The following is a 17,102-nucleotide window of genomic DNA, read 5'->3' as shown; positions in this document are numbered from 1 at the left end:
ACAGTTACACAAGCAACCAATAAGCTATCGGCGACAAACAGACACTTAAGCCGCATATAATAAAGATTATAGCTACTAAGCAACAACTTCTGGAAAGATATTAGGTAGAATAGGAGTTCTGACTTGTGATTGCTTAGATGAACAGATCTGACTTCTATTCGCTTTAGAGAGTGGATCATCTCCTGAAACAAGATTGTCTTACAGAAGCCTTGGCTCTTGCATGGTCTTTTCATGAAGGAAAAGGAAAAGCAGTGGTGGGTAAGTTAACAGAATACTGGTGTAGTAGATACTCTTCTGGAGTAGAGAGAATGAATAATACTAATCATTCATAGGACATGTTTTAGCTTAATGTTTAAGTATTTTATAAACAAGGTGTTAACCAAACCTTAGAGATTTCAGTGAAAAAGGTTAATGATAAATACAGGATATAGAATTCTAAATACCACTTTTTAAACACTTTTGTTTCATAAGGAAAATTTACTAATAGAAAAAAAAGGAAGTGCATTGATATGCTGTCTGGTTTAGTAGCTGTGAGGTGTTCCTATTATGGCATATTATTCAACTCTTTGATACCAAAGGATTACTATAAGTATATGTATTGTTAGCACAAGTTATAAATAGAAGATCAGAACATTTTCACTCCTGAGAATGTGGATTAACTTTGTTTTCATTTGGATTTTGCTTCTCTGCAGGATTATCAGGGGATGCCAGTAAGCGAAAGTCTGTTGTTGCAGATCGAGTGAGTATTTTTCTTTTTTTTTTGTTACAGAGAGAGAGAAATAGAGAGAGAGAGAGAGAGATAGGGACAGACAGGAAGGGAGAGAGACAAGAAGCATCAATTCTTTGTTGCAGCTCCTTAGTTGTTCATTGATTGCTTTCTCATATATGCCTTGTCCAGGGGGGGCTATAGCAAAGTGAGTGACCCCTTGCTCAAGCCAGTGACCTTTGGGCTCTAGCCAGCAACCGTGGGGTCATGTCTGTGATCCTACACTGAAGCCAGAGACCCTGCAGTCAAGCTGGTGAGCCTGTGCTCAAGTTGGATGAGCCCACATTCAAGCTGGTGACCTTGGGGTTTCGAACCTGGGTCCTCTGCGTCCCAGTCTGACACTCTATCCACTGTGCTACTGCCTGGTCAGGCTTCTTTTCTTTTGTCTATTTTTCTCTTCTTTTTCACAAGAGAGAGAAAGACAGACAAGAAGGAAGAGAAATGAAAAGCATCAATTCTTTGTTGCGGCACCTTAGTTGTTCATTGATTGTTTTCTTATGTATGCCTTGACTGGGGGGCAACTGAGCGAGTGACCCCTTGTCAAGTGAGTATTTTCATAGAGTCTTTATTTCCCTGGTCAGATGGCTCCCTTGGTTAGAGCATTGTCCTGATACACAAAAGCTGCGGGTTTGATCCCTGGTCAGGGCACTTACAGGAACATCTCGATGTTTCTGTCTCTTTCTCTCTCTAAAATCAATAAATAAAACAATAGGGTCTTTACTAGGGTACAGCATAGATTTTCTTTGGGTATTTGCTAATAACCTTTTTTTTTTGAGAGAGAGAGAGAGCAGGGAAAGGAGAGAGAGAAGAAGAGGGTAAGGGAGAAAGAGAGGAGCAACAACTCATTGTTCCATGTAGTTGTGCATCCATTGATTGCCTCTCATACAAGCCCTGGGGATTGAGCAAGCAGCACCCTTGCTATCAAGCCAGCGATCCTGGGACTGATCCGGCTACCCTGGGATCAAACCAGGAATTTGGCACTCCAGGATGTTGCTCTGTGCACTGCGCCACTGGCCAGGGCCATTTCTAATAATCTTTGGACATGATTAGGTCAATGACTGCAGTCAAGAAGGCAGTGTATAAAAACAAGTCAGATTATAATTCTCTGCTGTCATCTCGAATGTTTTTTAAATTTTTTCTTACCATCTTTTCTTTTTTTTCTTGCTCACTCTCTTATGAAGATGATAAACTAATAAAATAACTGAAAACTATTTTGCTACTTAAAGCAGAAATGAAGAAGAAGACTGGAATCTGGATTATTTCTGAATCTAATTATAGCCATAGAAAGTTGACATTTGTTATTTTTTATAAATTGATTAGTAATTATGAGAAAGATTATGCAAGTATGTGTGTTACCTGAGGTAACCTAGAGGACTGATATTTTATTACTATTAGTAATTAATATTATGATTAATGCTAGTATTTACTGTTGGCTTAGTTTTCCTTGTCTAGACTTGGTTGAGTTTTTTTTTATACTGTACTCATTTCTTTCCCTTTTAATTGTCAAGTGCATTTGTAAAAATTATATTCCAAATTAGCATAAACCTTTAGAAAACGAAATTGGTTACTCTTTAGACTCAGAAATGATTTTTCTCAGTATCTGCTAAAATCTTTAGGGTTCTGTGCCCATCTGTGTTTTTTAGCAAACAGGATTACTGTGTTTAGAGCATGGGATTACTGAAGGGTGTAACTGTAGTACTTCATTTCCTGAGCAGCACAGATACTATTAAGGTCTAGAACAGGAGTCGGGAAACTTTTTGGCTGAGAGAGCCATGAACGCCACATATTTTAAAATGTAATTCCATGAGAGCCATACAGCGACCCATGTATGTTATGCATTATCCAATAAAAATTTGATGTTGTCCCGGAGGACAGCTGTGATTGGCTCCAGCCACCCGCAACCATGAACATGAGCAGTAGGAAATGAATGGATTGTAGTACATGAGACTGTTTTATATTTTTAACGTTATTATTTTTTTTATTAAAGATTTGTCTGCGAGCCAGATGCAGCCATCAAAAGAGCCACATCTGGCTCACGAGCCATAGGTTCCGGACCCCTGGTCCAGAACCTGGAAATATTTTCAAAAAAGATCAGCAAATTAGTACTAGTCCTGAGGCTGAAAGAAATTAGGCTGGGGTTTAAAAATTGGAAAATAAAGCCACTAAAATTTTACATTGTATTTTTCATATAATAACAAAGCCTGTTCTGTATTATTTAGGGGGATCATCTATATCAAGTATTGAAAAACTTTAGAGATATATTTCAACTTCTAAGCAAGGCTATTTTCCTTTCAGATGGTAGAAATCCTATTCCATTATGCAGATCGAGCTCTGAAAAAGTGCCCGGATCAGGGAAAAGTCCAAGTGATGGAGCAGCATTTTCAGGTACCCCTTTGCAGGTGCTTCTAATAGCCATTGGTATCAATAGGTCTAGCATTGCTGTTTCATATTACTTGAGAATGGAACTTTCATGCTTTCCTTAAACAAGTTTCAGTATTCAAAGCTTTATTTCAGGGCTTGTGAAGCATTCAAGTCTGATTAAATTTTGCAGTAGTAGGTCACATGGGAACAGATGATTAAAATGTTGGGAAGTGTTAGTGCTCAACTACTTAGTGCTGCGCAGTAGAAAAGGCTCTAGTATGAGAGTGTACCTGTTATTGACACCTTATAGTTGCTGTCACCTTGCTAATGACTCACATTGATGTTCAACTAGGCTTGTTGAAGAAAAGGCAAACAACCAAGTTTTAAATTTAGTTCTCCTAGGGGTACCTATGATTCAAGACCAGATTAGTTACAAAAAATAATGTAATCTCTAAAATATGAGAATGAAAGATCTTTAGTTTTTTTTGGAATTCAGTAAAAACTGATCAAGTAACAATTTTAAGGCCCGTCTAAGTTTTATTATGCAAATTTTTCTGTTTGTGGTGCTCTGCAGTTCTATTTGTTGTAAATCTCTGTTTATCCTTCCCAATTCCTAGAGCTCCCTCACCTCCCCCTGCCTCCTCTTTTAACAAATATTTGAGGATCTAGTACTAGGGGTCAGCGAATATTTTCTAAGAGGGGCCAGATGGGAAAATTTAGGGCACGGATGAAGTCTTATGTTTTTTATTGTTGTTTTTTAGAAAACTTAAAAATATAAAACCCACTTTTAGCTCTATGAGCAATTCAGAAACATGTTGTGGGCAGAATTTGTCCCATGGGCCAAGTATGCTACCCTGATCTAATATGTGCTAGACGTTGGGCCATAGTGAGTAAAACATATACAGTTCTTGCTATCTTAAAGTTTTACAACCTAGTGCAAATAACTTTTCTTGTATACCTTAATACATTTTTAGCAGAAATGTAGGGGTTTTGAAGTTCTTAGAGCAGGCACAGTACTTATCTTTTCATATCTCCATTTGATGCTCATAATTTTGGAAGGAATGGATGGATACGGCAGTTAACATTTGCAGGCAATCAGGAAGGTTTGGTTTCCTGCATTGTACTCTTTAATGCCGCAGTAGTGGGCTTCTAGCAGAGTAACTTTTGTTACTGATTATTTGGAGGTTCCTTAAATCTTATCAGTAAAGAAGAGAAATAAGCCCAGATAAATTTATAAAAATAGATCATTTAGAAGGAAAACATAGGTAGAAAGAAAGCATTTGGGAACAAAACTGTTTGAGAGCAGTACCTTGTATATAAATAATTTTGTATGCCAATGCAGTATGCATAGGAAAACAATATTTTAATGAGAGCATCCATTACTAAGGGGTGGTAGAGATGGTATTCATAAAAAGAACTCTGGCCATTGGAGGGTCTACCTTACTGAAAAGAAACATCTACCAGGGAACTAATGAGGGGCTAATGAGGGTATGTGTGTGTGCATATGGAAACCACCGTGCTGGTAAAGGACATGGTAAAGCTAGAAAAGAAGAAAAGAACAAGTGATGTTCTGATGGCAAAATATGAAAGAATCTCAGCATGACAGGGAAAGTCATGATGGTTTCTAATACAAATTGTAAAATTAACAGAGAAACAAGCTGTCATAGCTGTAATAGAATGTGTTCTTTAACCATCTAGATTTCTATGGGAGTTTTATTTTGCTAAATGCATATCTGATAAAATTTTTGATTTATTAATAAATTTATCTCATAAAAGGTAAAGGAAACAATAGTGGAAACCATTATTCTGGATTTACCTTACCATTGATTGGGGAAGTGGAAGGAATAGACTCTTGAGAGAAAAATGATCACTTTATTTTAAAGATTGTAATAATGATGAAAAATATATTTACCATGAATTCTGTATTATAAAAAGCAGATATATCAGAAAAAAATATGGGCACAAGCTCATTGTTACAGGCTCCAAAAATCTAATGGGTTCACAAAGAACAGGAAATACTTTTTTTTTCTTTTCTGTTCTTTTTTAGAGAGAGAGGAAGAGAAGCATCAACTTGTTCCATTAATTGCTTCTCATATGTGCCCTGACCAGGGCTCAAACTGGTACCTCAAGGTCAAGTTGACTCTCTCAGGCTTGAGCTTGAGACCCCAAGGTCAAACCAGCAACCTTGACACTCTGGGGTCACACTCTATCCAATACACAACTAGCCAGGGCCCAGAACAGGAAATTCTTAAATTTTGACATAATAACCACAAATAATCCAAAAAGAAAGAAAACAGGGAGGAATATTGAGAGAAGTATCTGTCTACAAACAGAATAGCTACAAAAGATGGAGAGAGGCAGATAACCAAAGATAATGTGCCAAAAGCATCAAAGACTGTCAGAAAGAGTAGTACAATTCAGATTGTGCCAAACAAAATGCTAAGGGGCATGCAGAAAGGGTTTGACAAAGATTCACTGAGTTTATACTACATGCCAAGTAATATATGATATAAAGGATATAACATTAATTTTATTTAATTTTCATAACAACCTAATGAAGTAGATACTGTTTTAATTCCCATTTTACAGATGAGGAAATTTAGGCTGAGAGAGGTTAAGTGACTTTACAAGGTAATAATGCTGGTCAGTGGTGGGGCCAGGATGTAAATCCAGGTCTTTCTGACTTCAAAGCTCAACTCTTTTTTTTTTTTTTTTTTTAATTTTTAAAAATTTTTATTTTATTTATTCATTTTAGAAAGGAGAGAGAGAGGAGAGAGACAGAGAGAGAAGGGGGGGAGGAGCAGGAAGCATCAACTCCCATATGTGCCTTGACCAGGCAAGCCCAGGGTTTCGAACCGGCAAAGCTCAACTCTTAACTAACCATTGTACTATATTATTTTCAGACAAGTACAAGGAAAGGATAAGTGACAAGGGGTGATGTTAATAGATGATCAAGATAGACAGTTACAACACATTTCTAAACTATTTAATGCTTGTTGTGTGGCAGGCATGGTCTGATTTATATGTATTAACTAATTTAATTTTTACCAGAACTCATTAAGGTAGGTACTGAATTATTCCGATTATAAATGAGACTGAGGCACAGAGAGGTTAAGGAACCTGTTTCAGGTTACATAGTTAGTAAATGATAGAGCTGGGATTAGAATCCAGGAACCTGGGCTTCAGGGTCCGTATCTGGACTGCTACACTCTAGTATAGAACAACAGTTCTTATTTTGCTTTCATTTCCATGAGCACAGAGAATGTTTTTAAAGTGGAAAACTCCAGATAAATATATTTAAGAGAATGGCTGATATATGTCACATATGTGACATATGGTTATATTATGATTGTTCAAACAGTATTCTGGGTTATAATTCAAAAGGTCTTGAAATGCAAACAATCTGAGCCATTGTTAATAATTTTTAAGTAAATTTGGATCAATTTTTTTAATTAAAAAAATTAACAGGGTGACATTGATCAATAAAGTACATAGGTTTCAAGTGAACATTTCTATAGCATTTGAACTGTTGATTATGATGTATACCCATCACCCAAAGTCAAATAATTTTCCATTGCTTTATATCTGTCCCTCTTTACACCCTTCCGTTTCCTCCTATTCACTCAAGTCCCTTTCTCCCATCCCTTCCCCCACGTTCCCTTCCCCAAGTAACCACTTTACTTTTATGTATGTCCATAAGTCTCAGTTTTATATCCCACCTATGTGTGAAATCATACATTTCTGAGCTTTTTCTGATTTACTTATTTTACTTAGTATATGTTCTCAAGGTCCATCCATGTTGTTGTAAATGTCACTATGTCATTGTTTCTTATAGCTGAGTAGTATTCCATTGTGTATATGTACCACATCTTCTTTATCCAATCCTCTGTCAAGGGACCAAAGGACCAAAGGAACCATGGAAACTCTTTTGGTTGTTTCCATGTCTTCACTACTGCGAATGGTGCTGCGATGAACATGGGGATGCATATGTCTTGATGTACCAATGATTTTGAGTTTTGGGGGTATATACCCAGTAGAGGGATTGCTGGGTCATATGGTAATTCTATTCTTAATTTTTTGAGGTACCACCATACTTTCTTCCATAATGATTGTACTAATTTGCATTCCCTCCAGCAGTGAATGAGCAGTCCTTTTTCTCCATGGCCTCTCCAATACTTATCACCTGTCTTGTTGATAATAGCCAATCTAACAGGTGCAAGGTGGTATCTCATTGTAGTTTTGATTTGCATTTCTCAAATAGCTATTGAAGATGAGCATCTTCTCATATACCTGTTGGCCATTTGTATGTCCTATTGGGAGAAGTGTGTTCAGGTCCTCTCCCCATTTTTTAATTGGATTGTTTGCTTGTTTGTTGCTGAACTTCGTGAGTTCTTTATATATTTTGGATATTAACCCCTTATCAGAGCTGTTGTTTGCAAATATCATCTCCCATTCAGTTGGCTGTCTTTTTTTTTTAAATTATTTTAGATTTTATTTATTCATTTTTTAGAAAGGAGAGAGAGAGAGAGAAGGAAGGGGGAGGAGCAGGAAGCATCAACTCCCATACGTGCCTTGACCAGGCAAGTCCAGGCCTTTGAACCAGTGACCTCAGCGTTCCAGGTCAACGCTTTATCCACTGCGCCACAATGGGTCAGGCTGTCTTTTTGTTTTGCTGTCAGTTTCTTTTGCTGTACAGAAGCTTTTTGGTTTGATATAGTCCCATTCATTTATTTTTGCCTTTACTTCCCTTGCCTTTGGGGTCAAATTCATAAATTGTTCCCTATGGCCAAGGTCCCTGAGCTTAGTACCTATGTTTTGTTCTATGTAATGTATAGTTTCAGGTCTTATATTTATGTCTTTGATACATTTTGAATTAATTTTTGTGCAGGGGGACAAACTGAAGTCAAGTTTTACTGTTTTGCATGGCTTTCCAGTTTCCCAGCACCGTTTATTGAAGAGGCTTTCTTTTCTCCATTTTGTGTTTTTGGCTCCTTTGTCAAAGATGATTTCTCCGTATATATGGGATTTTATTTCTGGGCTCTGAATTCTGTTCGTTGGTCTGTATGTCTTTTTTTTCTGCCAATACCATGCTGTTTTGGTTATCATGGCTCTATAGTATAGTTTGATGTCAAGTAGTGTGATACCTCTAGCTTCATTCTTTTTCTTCAGGATTGCTTTGGCTATTTGGGGTTTATTATGGTTCCATACAAACCTAGTAAGTTTTTGCTCTATTTTTTTTTTAAATGACATTGGGACTTTGATGGAGATTGCATTAGATTAGTATATTGCTTTGGGTAAAATGGCCATTTTAACTATGTTGATTCTTCCAATCCATGAACATGGGATATTTTTCCATTACATTGTGTCTCTTTCAATTTCTTTCAATAATGTTTTATAATTTCAGTGACCTTCACATCCTTTGTTAAGTTTATTCCTAAGTACTTTATTTGTTTTTATTGCAATTGTAAAAGGAATTGTCTTTTTTGAGTTCATTTTTCAGAGTTTCATTGGTGGCATATAGAAAAGCAGTAGACTTAATTTTTTTCTGAAGTTAGAAGCAGGGAAGCAGTCAGACAGACTCCTGCATATGCTCGACTGGGACCCACCTAGCATGCCCACCAGAGGGTGCTGCTCTCCTCATCTGGGGTCAATACAAAATTGAATGAATGGCCTGAGCTAGTCTTAACACCTGAGGCAGAGGGCATAGAGCCGTGCCCAGCGCCTGGGCCAACTTTGCTCCAATGAAGCCTTGGCTGCAGGAGGGGAAGAGAGAGACAGAGAGGAAGGAGAAGGGGAAGGGTGGAGAAGCAGATGGTCGCTTCTCCTGTGTTCCCTGACTGGAAATCAAACCCGGGACTTTCACAAGCCAGGGCCAGTAGTAGATTTTTGTATATTAATTTTGTATCCTGTGACTTTGCTGTATTGGTTTATTATTTCTAATAGTTTTTTTTGGTGGAGTCTTTGGGGTTTTCTATATACAGGATCATGTCATCTGCAAAAAGTGATACCTTTACTTCTTTCCCAATATGAATGCCTTTTATTTCTTTCTTTTGCCTGATCGTTCTGGCTAAAACTTTCAGAACTATGTTGATAAGAGTGGAGAGAGTGGGCAACCTTGTCTCGTTCCTAATTTTAGAGAAAAATTCATCATTTTTTTCACTATTTAGAAGATATTAGCTAATGGTTTGTTATATATGGTCTTTATTATGTTAAGGTACTTTCCTTCTATTCTGATTTTATTGTGTGCTTTAAACATAACGGGATGTTTTATATTATCGGATGCCTTTTCTGCATCTATTGATAGGATCATATGATTTTTGTTCTTTGTTTTGTTGTGATGAATTACGTTAATTGATTTCTGTATGTTGAACCATCCTTGTGCACCTGCAATGAATCCCACTTGATCATGGTGTATTATTTTTTAATGTGTTGTTGTATTTGATTTACTAGTATTTTGTTTAGGATTTTTGTATCTGTATTCATTAGAGATATTAGTCTTTAGTTTTCTTTTTTTTTTTTTTTTATAATTTTATTTTTTTTTAATGGGGTGACATCAATAAATCAGGATACATATATTCAAAGATAACAAGTCCAGGTTATCTTGTCGTTCAATTATGTTGCATACCCACCACCCAAAGTCAGATTGTCCTCTGTCACCTTCTATCTTGTTTTCTTTGTGCCCCTCCCCACCCCCTATCCCTCTCCCATTCCCCCCTCCCCCCTGTAACCACCACACTCTTGTCAATGTCTCTTAGTTTCAGTATTATGTCCCACCTACGTATGGAATAATACAGTTCCTGTTTTTTTCTGATTTACTTATTTCGCTTCGTATCATGTTATCAAGATCCCACCATTTTGCTGTAAATGTTCCGATGTCATCATTTCTTATGGCTGAGTAGTATTCCATAGTGTATATGTGCCACATCTTCTTTATCCAGTCATCTATTGCTGGGCTTTTTGGTTGTTTCCATGTCCTGGCCACTGTGAACAATGCTGCAATAAACATGGGGCTGCATGTGTCTTTACGTATCAATGTTTCTGAGTTTTTGGGATATATACCCAGTAGAGGGATTGCTGGGTCATAAGGTAGTTCTATTTTCAGTTTTTTGAGGAACCACCATACTTTCTTCCATAATGGTTGTACTACTTTACATTCCCACCAACAGTGGATGAGGGTTCCTTTTTCTCCACAGCCTCTCCAACATTTGCTATTACCTGACTTGCTAATAACAGCTAATCGAACAGGTGTGAGGTGGTATCTCATTGCCGTTTTGATTTGCATTTCTCTAATAGCTAAAGAAGATGAGCATCTTTTCATATATCTGTTGGCCATTTGTTTTTCTTCCTGGGAGAAGTGTCTATTCATATCGTCTTCCCATTTTTTTATTGGATTGTTTGTTTGTTTGTTGTTGAGTTTTATGAGTTCTTTGTATATTTTGGATATTAGGCCCTTATCTGAGCTGTTGTTTGAAAATATCATTTCCCATTTAGTTGGCTTTCTGTTTATTTTGTTATCAGTTTCTCTTGCTGAGCAAAAACTTCTTAGTCTGATGTAGTCCCATTCATTAATTTTTGCCTTCACTTCTCTTGCCATTGGAGTCAAATTCATAAAATGCTCTTTAAAACCCAGGTCCATGAGTTGAGTACCTATGTCTTCTTCTATGTACTTAATTGTTTCAGGTCTTATGTTTAGATCTTTGATCCATTTTGAGTTAATTTTTGTGCAGGGAGAGAGACTGTAGTCCAGTTTCATTCTTTTGCATGTGGCTTTCCAGTTTTCCCAGCACCATTTATTGAAGAGGCTTTCTTTTCTCCATTGTGTGTTGTTGGCCCCTTTATCAAAAATTATTTGACTATATATATGTGGTTTTATTTCTGGACTTTCTATTCTGTTCCATTGGTCTGAGTGTCTATTTTTCTGCCAATACCATGCTGTTTTGATTGTCGTGGCCCTATAATAGAGTTTGAAGTCAGGTATTGTTATGCCCCCAGCTTCATTCTTTTTCTTTAGGATTGCTTTGGCTATTCGGGGTTTTTTATAGTTCCATATAAATCTGATGATTTTTTGCTCTATTTCTTTAAAAAACGTCATTGGAAGTTTGATGGGAATTGCATTAAATTTGTATATTGCTTTGGGTAATATAGCCATCTTGATTATATTTATTCTTCCTAGCCAAGAACAAGGTATATTCTTCCATCTCATTATATCTTTTTTGATTTCCCTTAACAATGGTTTATAGTTTTCATTATATAAGTCCTTTACATTCTTTGTTATGTTTATTCCTAAGTATTTTATTTTTTTTGTTGCAATCGTGAAGGGGATTATTCTTTTGAGTTCCTTCTCAGTTGTTTCATTGTTGGCATATAGAAAGGCTATTGACTTCTGTATGTTAATTTTGTATCCTGCGACCTTACTGTATTGGCTTATTGTTTCTAGTAGTCTTTTTGTGGATTCTTTGGGGTTTTCGATGTATAGGATCATATCATCTGCAAAAAGTGATACCTTTACTTCTTCTTTTCCGATATGGATGCCTTTTATTTCTTTGTCTTGTCTGATTGCTCTGGCTAGAACCTCTAGTACCACATTAAATAAGAGTGGAGAGAGTGGACAACCCTGTCTTGTTCCTGATTTAAGGGGGAAAGCCTTCAGTTTAGTGCCATTTAATATGATGTTAGCTGATGGTTTATCATATATGGCCTTTATCATGTTGAGATATTTTCCTTCTATACCCATTTTGTTGAGAGTCTTAAACATAAAATTGTGTTGTATTTTATCGAAAGCCTTTTCTGCGTCTATTGATAAGATCATGTGGTTTTTGTTCTTTGTTTTGTTGATATGGTGTATTACATTAACCGTTTTACGTATGTTGAACCATCCTTGAGATTCTGGGATGAATCCTACTTGATCATGATGTATTATTTTTTTAATATGTTGTTGTATTCGATTTGCTAGTATTTTGTTTAGTATTTTAGCATCTGTATTCATTAGAGATATTGGTCTGTAGTTTTCTTTTTTTGTGCCATCCTTGCCTGGTTTTGGTATGAGGGTTATGTTGGCCTCATAAAATGTGTTTGGAAGTATTGCTTCTTCTTCAATTTTTTGGAAGACTTTGAGTAGAATAGGAACCAAATCTTCTTTGAATGTTTGATAAAATTCGCTGGTATAGCCGTCAGGGCCTGGACTTTTATTTTTGGGGAGGTTTTTAATGGTTTTTTCTATTTCTTCTCTACTGATAGGTCTGTTTAGGCTTTCTGCTTCTTCTTGACTCAGTCTAGGAAGGTTGTATTTTTCTAGGAATTTATCCATTTCTTCTAGGTTGTTGAATTTAGTGGCATAAAGTTTTTCATAGTATTCTACAATAATTCTTTGTATATCTACGGTGTCCGTGGTGATTTCTCCTCTTTTATTTTGGATTTTGTTTATATGAGTTCTTTCTCTTTTTTCCTTGGTAAGTCTTGCCAAGGGTTTGTCAATTTTGTTGATCTTTTCAAAGAACCAGCTCCTTGTTTTATTAATTTTTTCTATAGTTTTTCTGTTCTCTATTTCATTTATTTCTGCTCTGATTTTTATTATCTCCTTTCTTCGGCTGGTTTTGGGTTGTCTTTGTTCTTCTTTTTCTAGTTCCTTAAGGTGGGAAGTTAAGTGGTTCACTTGGGCTCTCTCTTGTTTGTTCATATATGCCTGAAGCGATATGAACTTCCCTCTTATCACTGCTTTTGCTGCATCCCATAGATTCTGATATGTCGTATTGTCATTTTCATTAGTCTGTATATATCTTTTGATCTCTGCACTTATTTCTTCTTTGACCCATTCATTTTTTAAAAGTATGTTGTTTAGTTTCCACATTTTTGTGGGATTTTTTTCCTCTTTTTTGCAGTTGAATTCTAGTTTCAAGGCTTTATGATCAGAAAATATGCTTGGTACAACTTCAATTTTTCTGAATTTGCTGATGTTGTTTTTGTGGCCCAACATATGGTCAATTCTTGAGAATGATCCATGTACACTGGAGAAAAATGTATACTCAGTCACTTTGGGATGAAATGTCCTGTAGATGTCTATCATATCCAGGTGCTCTAGTGTTTTGTTTAAGGCCACTATGTCTTTGTTGATTCTCTGTTTGGATGACCGATCTAGAGCCGTCAGCGGTGTATTGAGGTCTCCAAGTATGATTGTATTTTTGTCAGTTTTTGTTTTAAGGTCAATAAGTAGCTGTCTTATATATTTTGGTGTTCCTTGGTTTGGTGCATATATATTAAGAATTGTTATGTCTTCTTGATTCAGTGTCCCCTTAGCCATTATGAAATGGCCATTTTTGTCTCTGAGTACTTTTCCTGTCTTGTAGTCAGCATTATCTGATATGAGTATTGCTACACCTGCTTTTTTTTGGATGTTATTTGCTTGGAGTATTGTTTTCCAGCTTTTCACTTTGAATTTGTTTTTATCCTTGTTACTTAGATGAGTTTCCTGTAGGCAGCATACAGTTGGATTTTCTTTTTTAATCCATTCTGCTACTCTGTGCCTTTTTATTGGTGAGTTTAATTCGTTTACATTTAGTGTAATTATTGATACTTGTGAGTTCCCTATTGCCATTTTATAGATTGCTTTCTGTTAGTTTTGTGTCTTGTTTGATCCTTCTCTTTTGTTTTTCTATCTTTTGTTTTTATTTGGTTGTATTCCATACATCTTTCCTCTGTTGCTATCTTTTTTATCTCATGTGCTTCTGTGGTGTTTTTTTCAATGGTGGTTACCTTTGAGTAATGAAAAGGGTCCCTACCCTGTTCATTGTAGCGAACTATTTTGTGAGTACTTTTGCACTCCATCGTCCTTTGCTACTGTTAATCTCCATCTTCTCCCCCTCTTTCTTTTTGTTGTTGTCACAGTTTAAATTTGGTTTTATTGTGTTCTTCTTGGAGCTTTTACTTGTGGCTCTGTTTTTTTTTTGTTCTTTGTATCTGATTGGAGAACCCCCTTTAGTAATTCCTGGAGTGGGGGTTTTCTGATGATAAATTCCCTCATCTTTTCTGTATCTGTGAATGTTTTTATTTCTCCTTCGTATTTGAAGGATAGCTTTGATGGGTATAGTATTCGTGGCTGAAAGTTCCTCTCTTTCAGGACTTTAAATATTGGGGTCCACTCTCTTCTAGCTTGTAGAGTTTCTGCTGAGAAATCTGATGATAATCTAATGGGCCTTCCTTTATATGTTGTATTCTTCTTTTCCCTGGCTGCCTTGAGAATTTTTTCTTTGCTGTTGGTTTGTGTCAATTTCATTATGATATGCCTTGGAGTAGGTTTGTTGGGGTTAAGAAAACTTGGAGTTCTGTTTGCTTCTTGAACTTGAGGCTTTAGTTCTTTCCACAGGCTTGGGAAGTTCTCATCTATTATTTGTTTGAGTATGTTCTCCATTCCATTTTCTCTCTCTTCTCCCTCTGATATACCTGTTATTCTTATGTTATTCTTTTTGATGGAGTCAGATAATTCTTGTAGGGCTATCTCATTTTTTTTAATTTTTGAGTCTCTTTCTTCTTCTCTCTGTTGTGCCTCAAGTTGCTTGTCTTCTATTTCACTAATCCTCTCTTCTATCTGACCTGTTCTATTAGCTAAGCTTGTTACTTCGTTTTTCAGCTCGTGAATTGAGTTTTTCATCTCTGTTTGATTTGTTTTTATAGTTTCAATTTCCTTGGACATATATTCTTTGTGTTCATTGAGTTGTTTTCTGAGCTCCCTATATTGCCTTTCTGTGTTTTCTTGTATATCTCGGAGGATTTTTAGTATTTCTATCTTGAATTCTCTGTCATTTAGCTCCAAGGTTTCAAATATATTAAATTTTTTCTCCATAGATTTTTCCTCATCTAGCTGTGTTACCTCTCTTTCTTTTGTATCCATGATGTTCGATTTTCTCTTCCTTAATGGCATCTGAGGGTGGTTTTGTTGATAGTATTAATGAGATTTAATAAAGAATAAAAAGTTAAAAAAAATAAATAAAAAAAAAATCGAAAAGAGTTGTTTTTTTTAAAAAAATTAATAATGAAATAAAGAAAAATAAAATAAAATAAAAATTAAAAAAAAAAGGAAATTATTCCCCCCCTCCTTTTTTCCTCTCCTCTCCTCTCCCCTCTTTCTTGAGAAAATCTTGTGGTGGACTGTGAGTTATAACAAACAATGCCTGTGATGGAGGACCTGAATTGGGGAAAAGTAATAAAGGGGCAAAAAAGAAAAAAAGAAAAAAAAAAAAAAAAAGAAAAAAGAAAAAAAAAGAGCGTATGGACCCACAAAAAGTAAATAAGGAAAAAATTTGGGTCAAGAATAAAATGATTTGCTTTTAGGTGTTGGTTGTCTAAGAGTTATGATGAGAAGAATAAGAGGAAAACGGAAAAATGGGGGGACAAATTAAAAACTTACTATTGTATTTAGTGGAACAAGCACTAGATAATATGGAGAGCCAGGGATGGGAGCACTGCTAGTGAGTTAAAAAGGTGAAGTAAAAACCCCCCAAAATGCCACAAACATAGGTTTGAGTCCCAGATAAGATAATTTGTTTGTTATTGAGGTTTGAATGAGAGGAGATGTAAAGGAGAAAGGAAGAAACTAATATAGAGGGAGAAAAGAAAGAGAGAGAGAGAAAAAAAAGAGGGAACCACTAAAAGAAGAAAAAAAAAAGGAGAGAGAGAGAGTTAAGGGTTTTGGAGTGCAACCCTCATAGAGAGAAAGGAAGAGAAGAGAAAAGATAATGGGAGATGTAACACTTATGGGTAGTGTAGTTCAAGGAGAGGAGAGAGACCGGTAGAGAGTTAATCGGCCAAATTGGAGGAGGAAAAAAAAGTATCAAGAATGAAGATAAGAGAAACAAACGAACAAATATAATAAAATGGGATAGGTTATAAAGTCTGCAGATTATTCTTGATTTTGAGAGGTTATCTTCTTGCTTTTTCTTTTCTCTCCCTCTTCCTGGTCGGTGACTCTGTACCCCGGGTTCTGCCCCTTTGGCACGCTCAGGTAGAGGTTTGCAGTTGATAAGTCTCTATGGCAATGTCATGTATTGTGCTTTAGTCTCGTGGGAGTCGAGGCTCATTAGCATTTATAGGCTCCGACAGTGAGAGAGTCCGTGTTCCTGGAGCCTTTCTCCTAGTCTTTCCTTCCTCAATTAGTAGCCTGATAATCCAGCTATGGGGTTGCTGCTGCCTCTGCCTGGATAGTAAGAGGCTCAAAGAGCTGGCAACTCCCCACTCTATTTCCACTCAGCACAGGGCTCTGGGTAAGGCTCAGTCAGTCAGAGCTGCTAGCATAATCAGGCGGGCTTTCCGCCCACTCAAAGACCACTGGCTCTGCCACTCTGTCCGGTAACACAAGCGGGCGCCCACTTCTGGGGGGCGCTTGGAGGAAACTCTCACTCACTGTCTGCGACCAGGATATCCAGCCAGCAGTCTCACGCTCTGAGTGAAACCCCCAACCGCAGGGAAAAGTTGCAGCGTTGGAATTGAGTCTCGCTCCGTCCCCGTGCGCGGCTTTTGCAAGGCGCTGGGGCGGCTCGAGATTCCGCTTTGGCCCACAGAAAGGCCCCTGACTCTGCCCCTCTCTGCGATAACACGGGCGCGCACTGCCGAGGCACTCGGAGGAATCACTCACTCCTTATCTGCGCACGCAAACCAGGATATGAGGCCGGCCGCGGTTCCCTCTGAGTGAAACACCCTCCAGCACGGAAAATCTCCACCGTTGGAATTAGTTCTCACTCCCTCCCGTGCGTGGCTTTCCCAGGGCGCTGGGGCTGCCCAGAGACTCTGTCCTCGGCCCACAGAAAGGCCTCTGACCCTGCCTCTCCGTGGGGCAACACGGGCACCCACTCTCGGGGCCTAGGAAGAAATTCTCGCCCACTAACTGCGCACCAACCAGAAGACTGGGTAAAATGGCCGCTCCGCTTGTCTTTCTTTGTTTGGATTTGGCGCGAGTGTTAGCTTGTATTGCCCGGGTTGCCACAGG

The 17,102-nt window shown here is 37.3% G+C and overlaps 1 protein-coding gene across 1 annotated transcript in view; it reads left to right on the top strand.

Moving 5' to 3' along the window:
- VPS8 (VPS8 subunit of CORVET complex) overlaps window positions 1-17,102 on the top strand; it is a 405,986-nt gene that overhangs the window by 102,509 nt on the left and 286,375 nt on the right. Inside the window, exons 18-20 of the mRNA XM_066240876.1 lie at window positions 168-258; window positions 693-739; window positions 3,062-3,151. Coding sequence (XP_066096973.1) covers window positions 168-258; window positions 693-739; window positions 3,062-3,151 — 228 coding nt within the window. The remainder of the gene's footprint in view (window positions 1-167; window positions 259-692; window positions 740-3,061; window positions 3,152-17,102) is intronic.

Source organism: Saccopteryx bilineata, chromosome 8 (assembly GCF_036850765.1).
Source record: "Saccopteryx bilineata isolate mSacBil1 chromosome 8, mSacBil1_pri_phased_curated, whole genome shotgun sequence".
NCBI classification, from domain to species: domain Eukaryota; kingdom Metazoa; phylum Chordata; class Mammalia; order Chiroptera; family Emballonuridae; genus Saccopteryx; species Saccopteryx bilineata.
The sequence above is the reverse complement of the archived record's forward strand: the minus strand, read 5'-3'. Positions and strand labels throughout refer to the sequence as shown.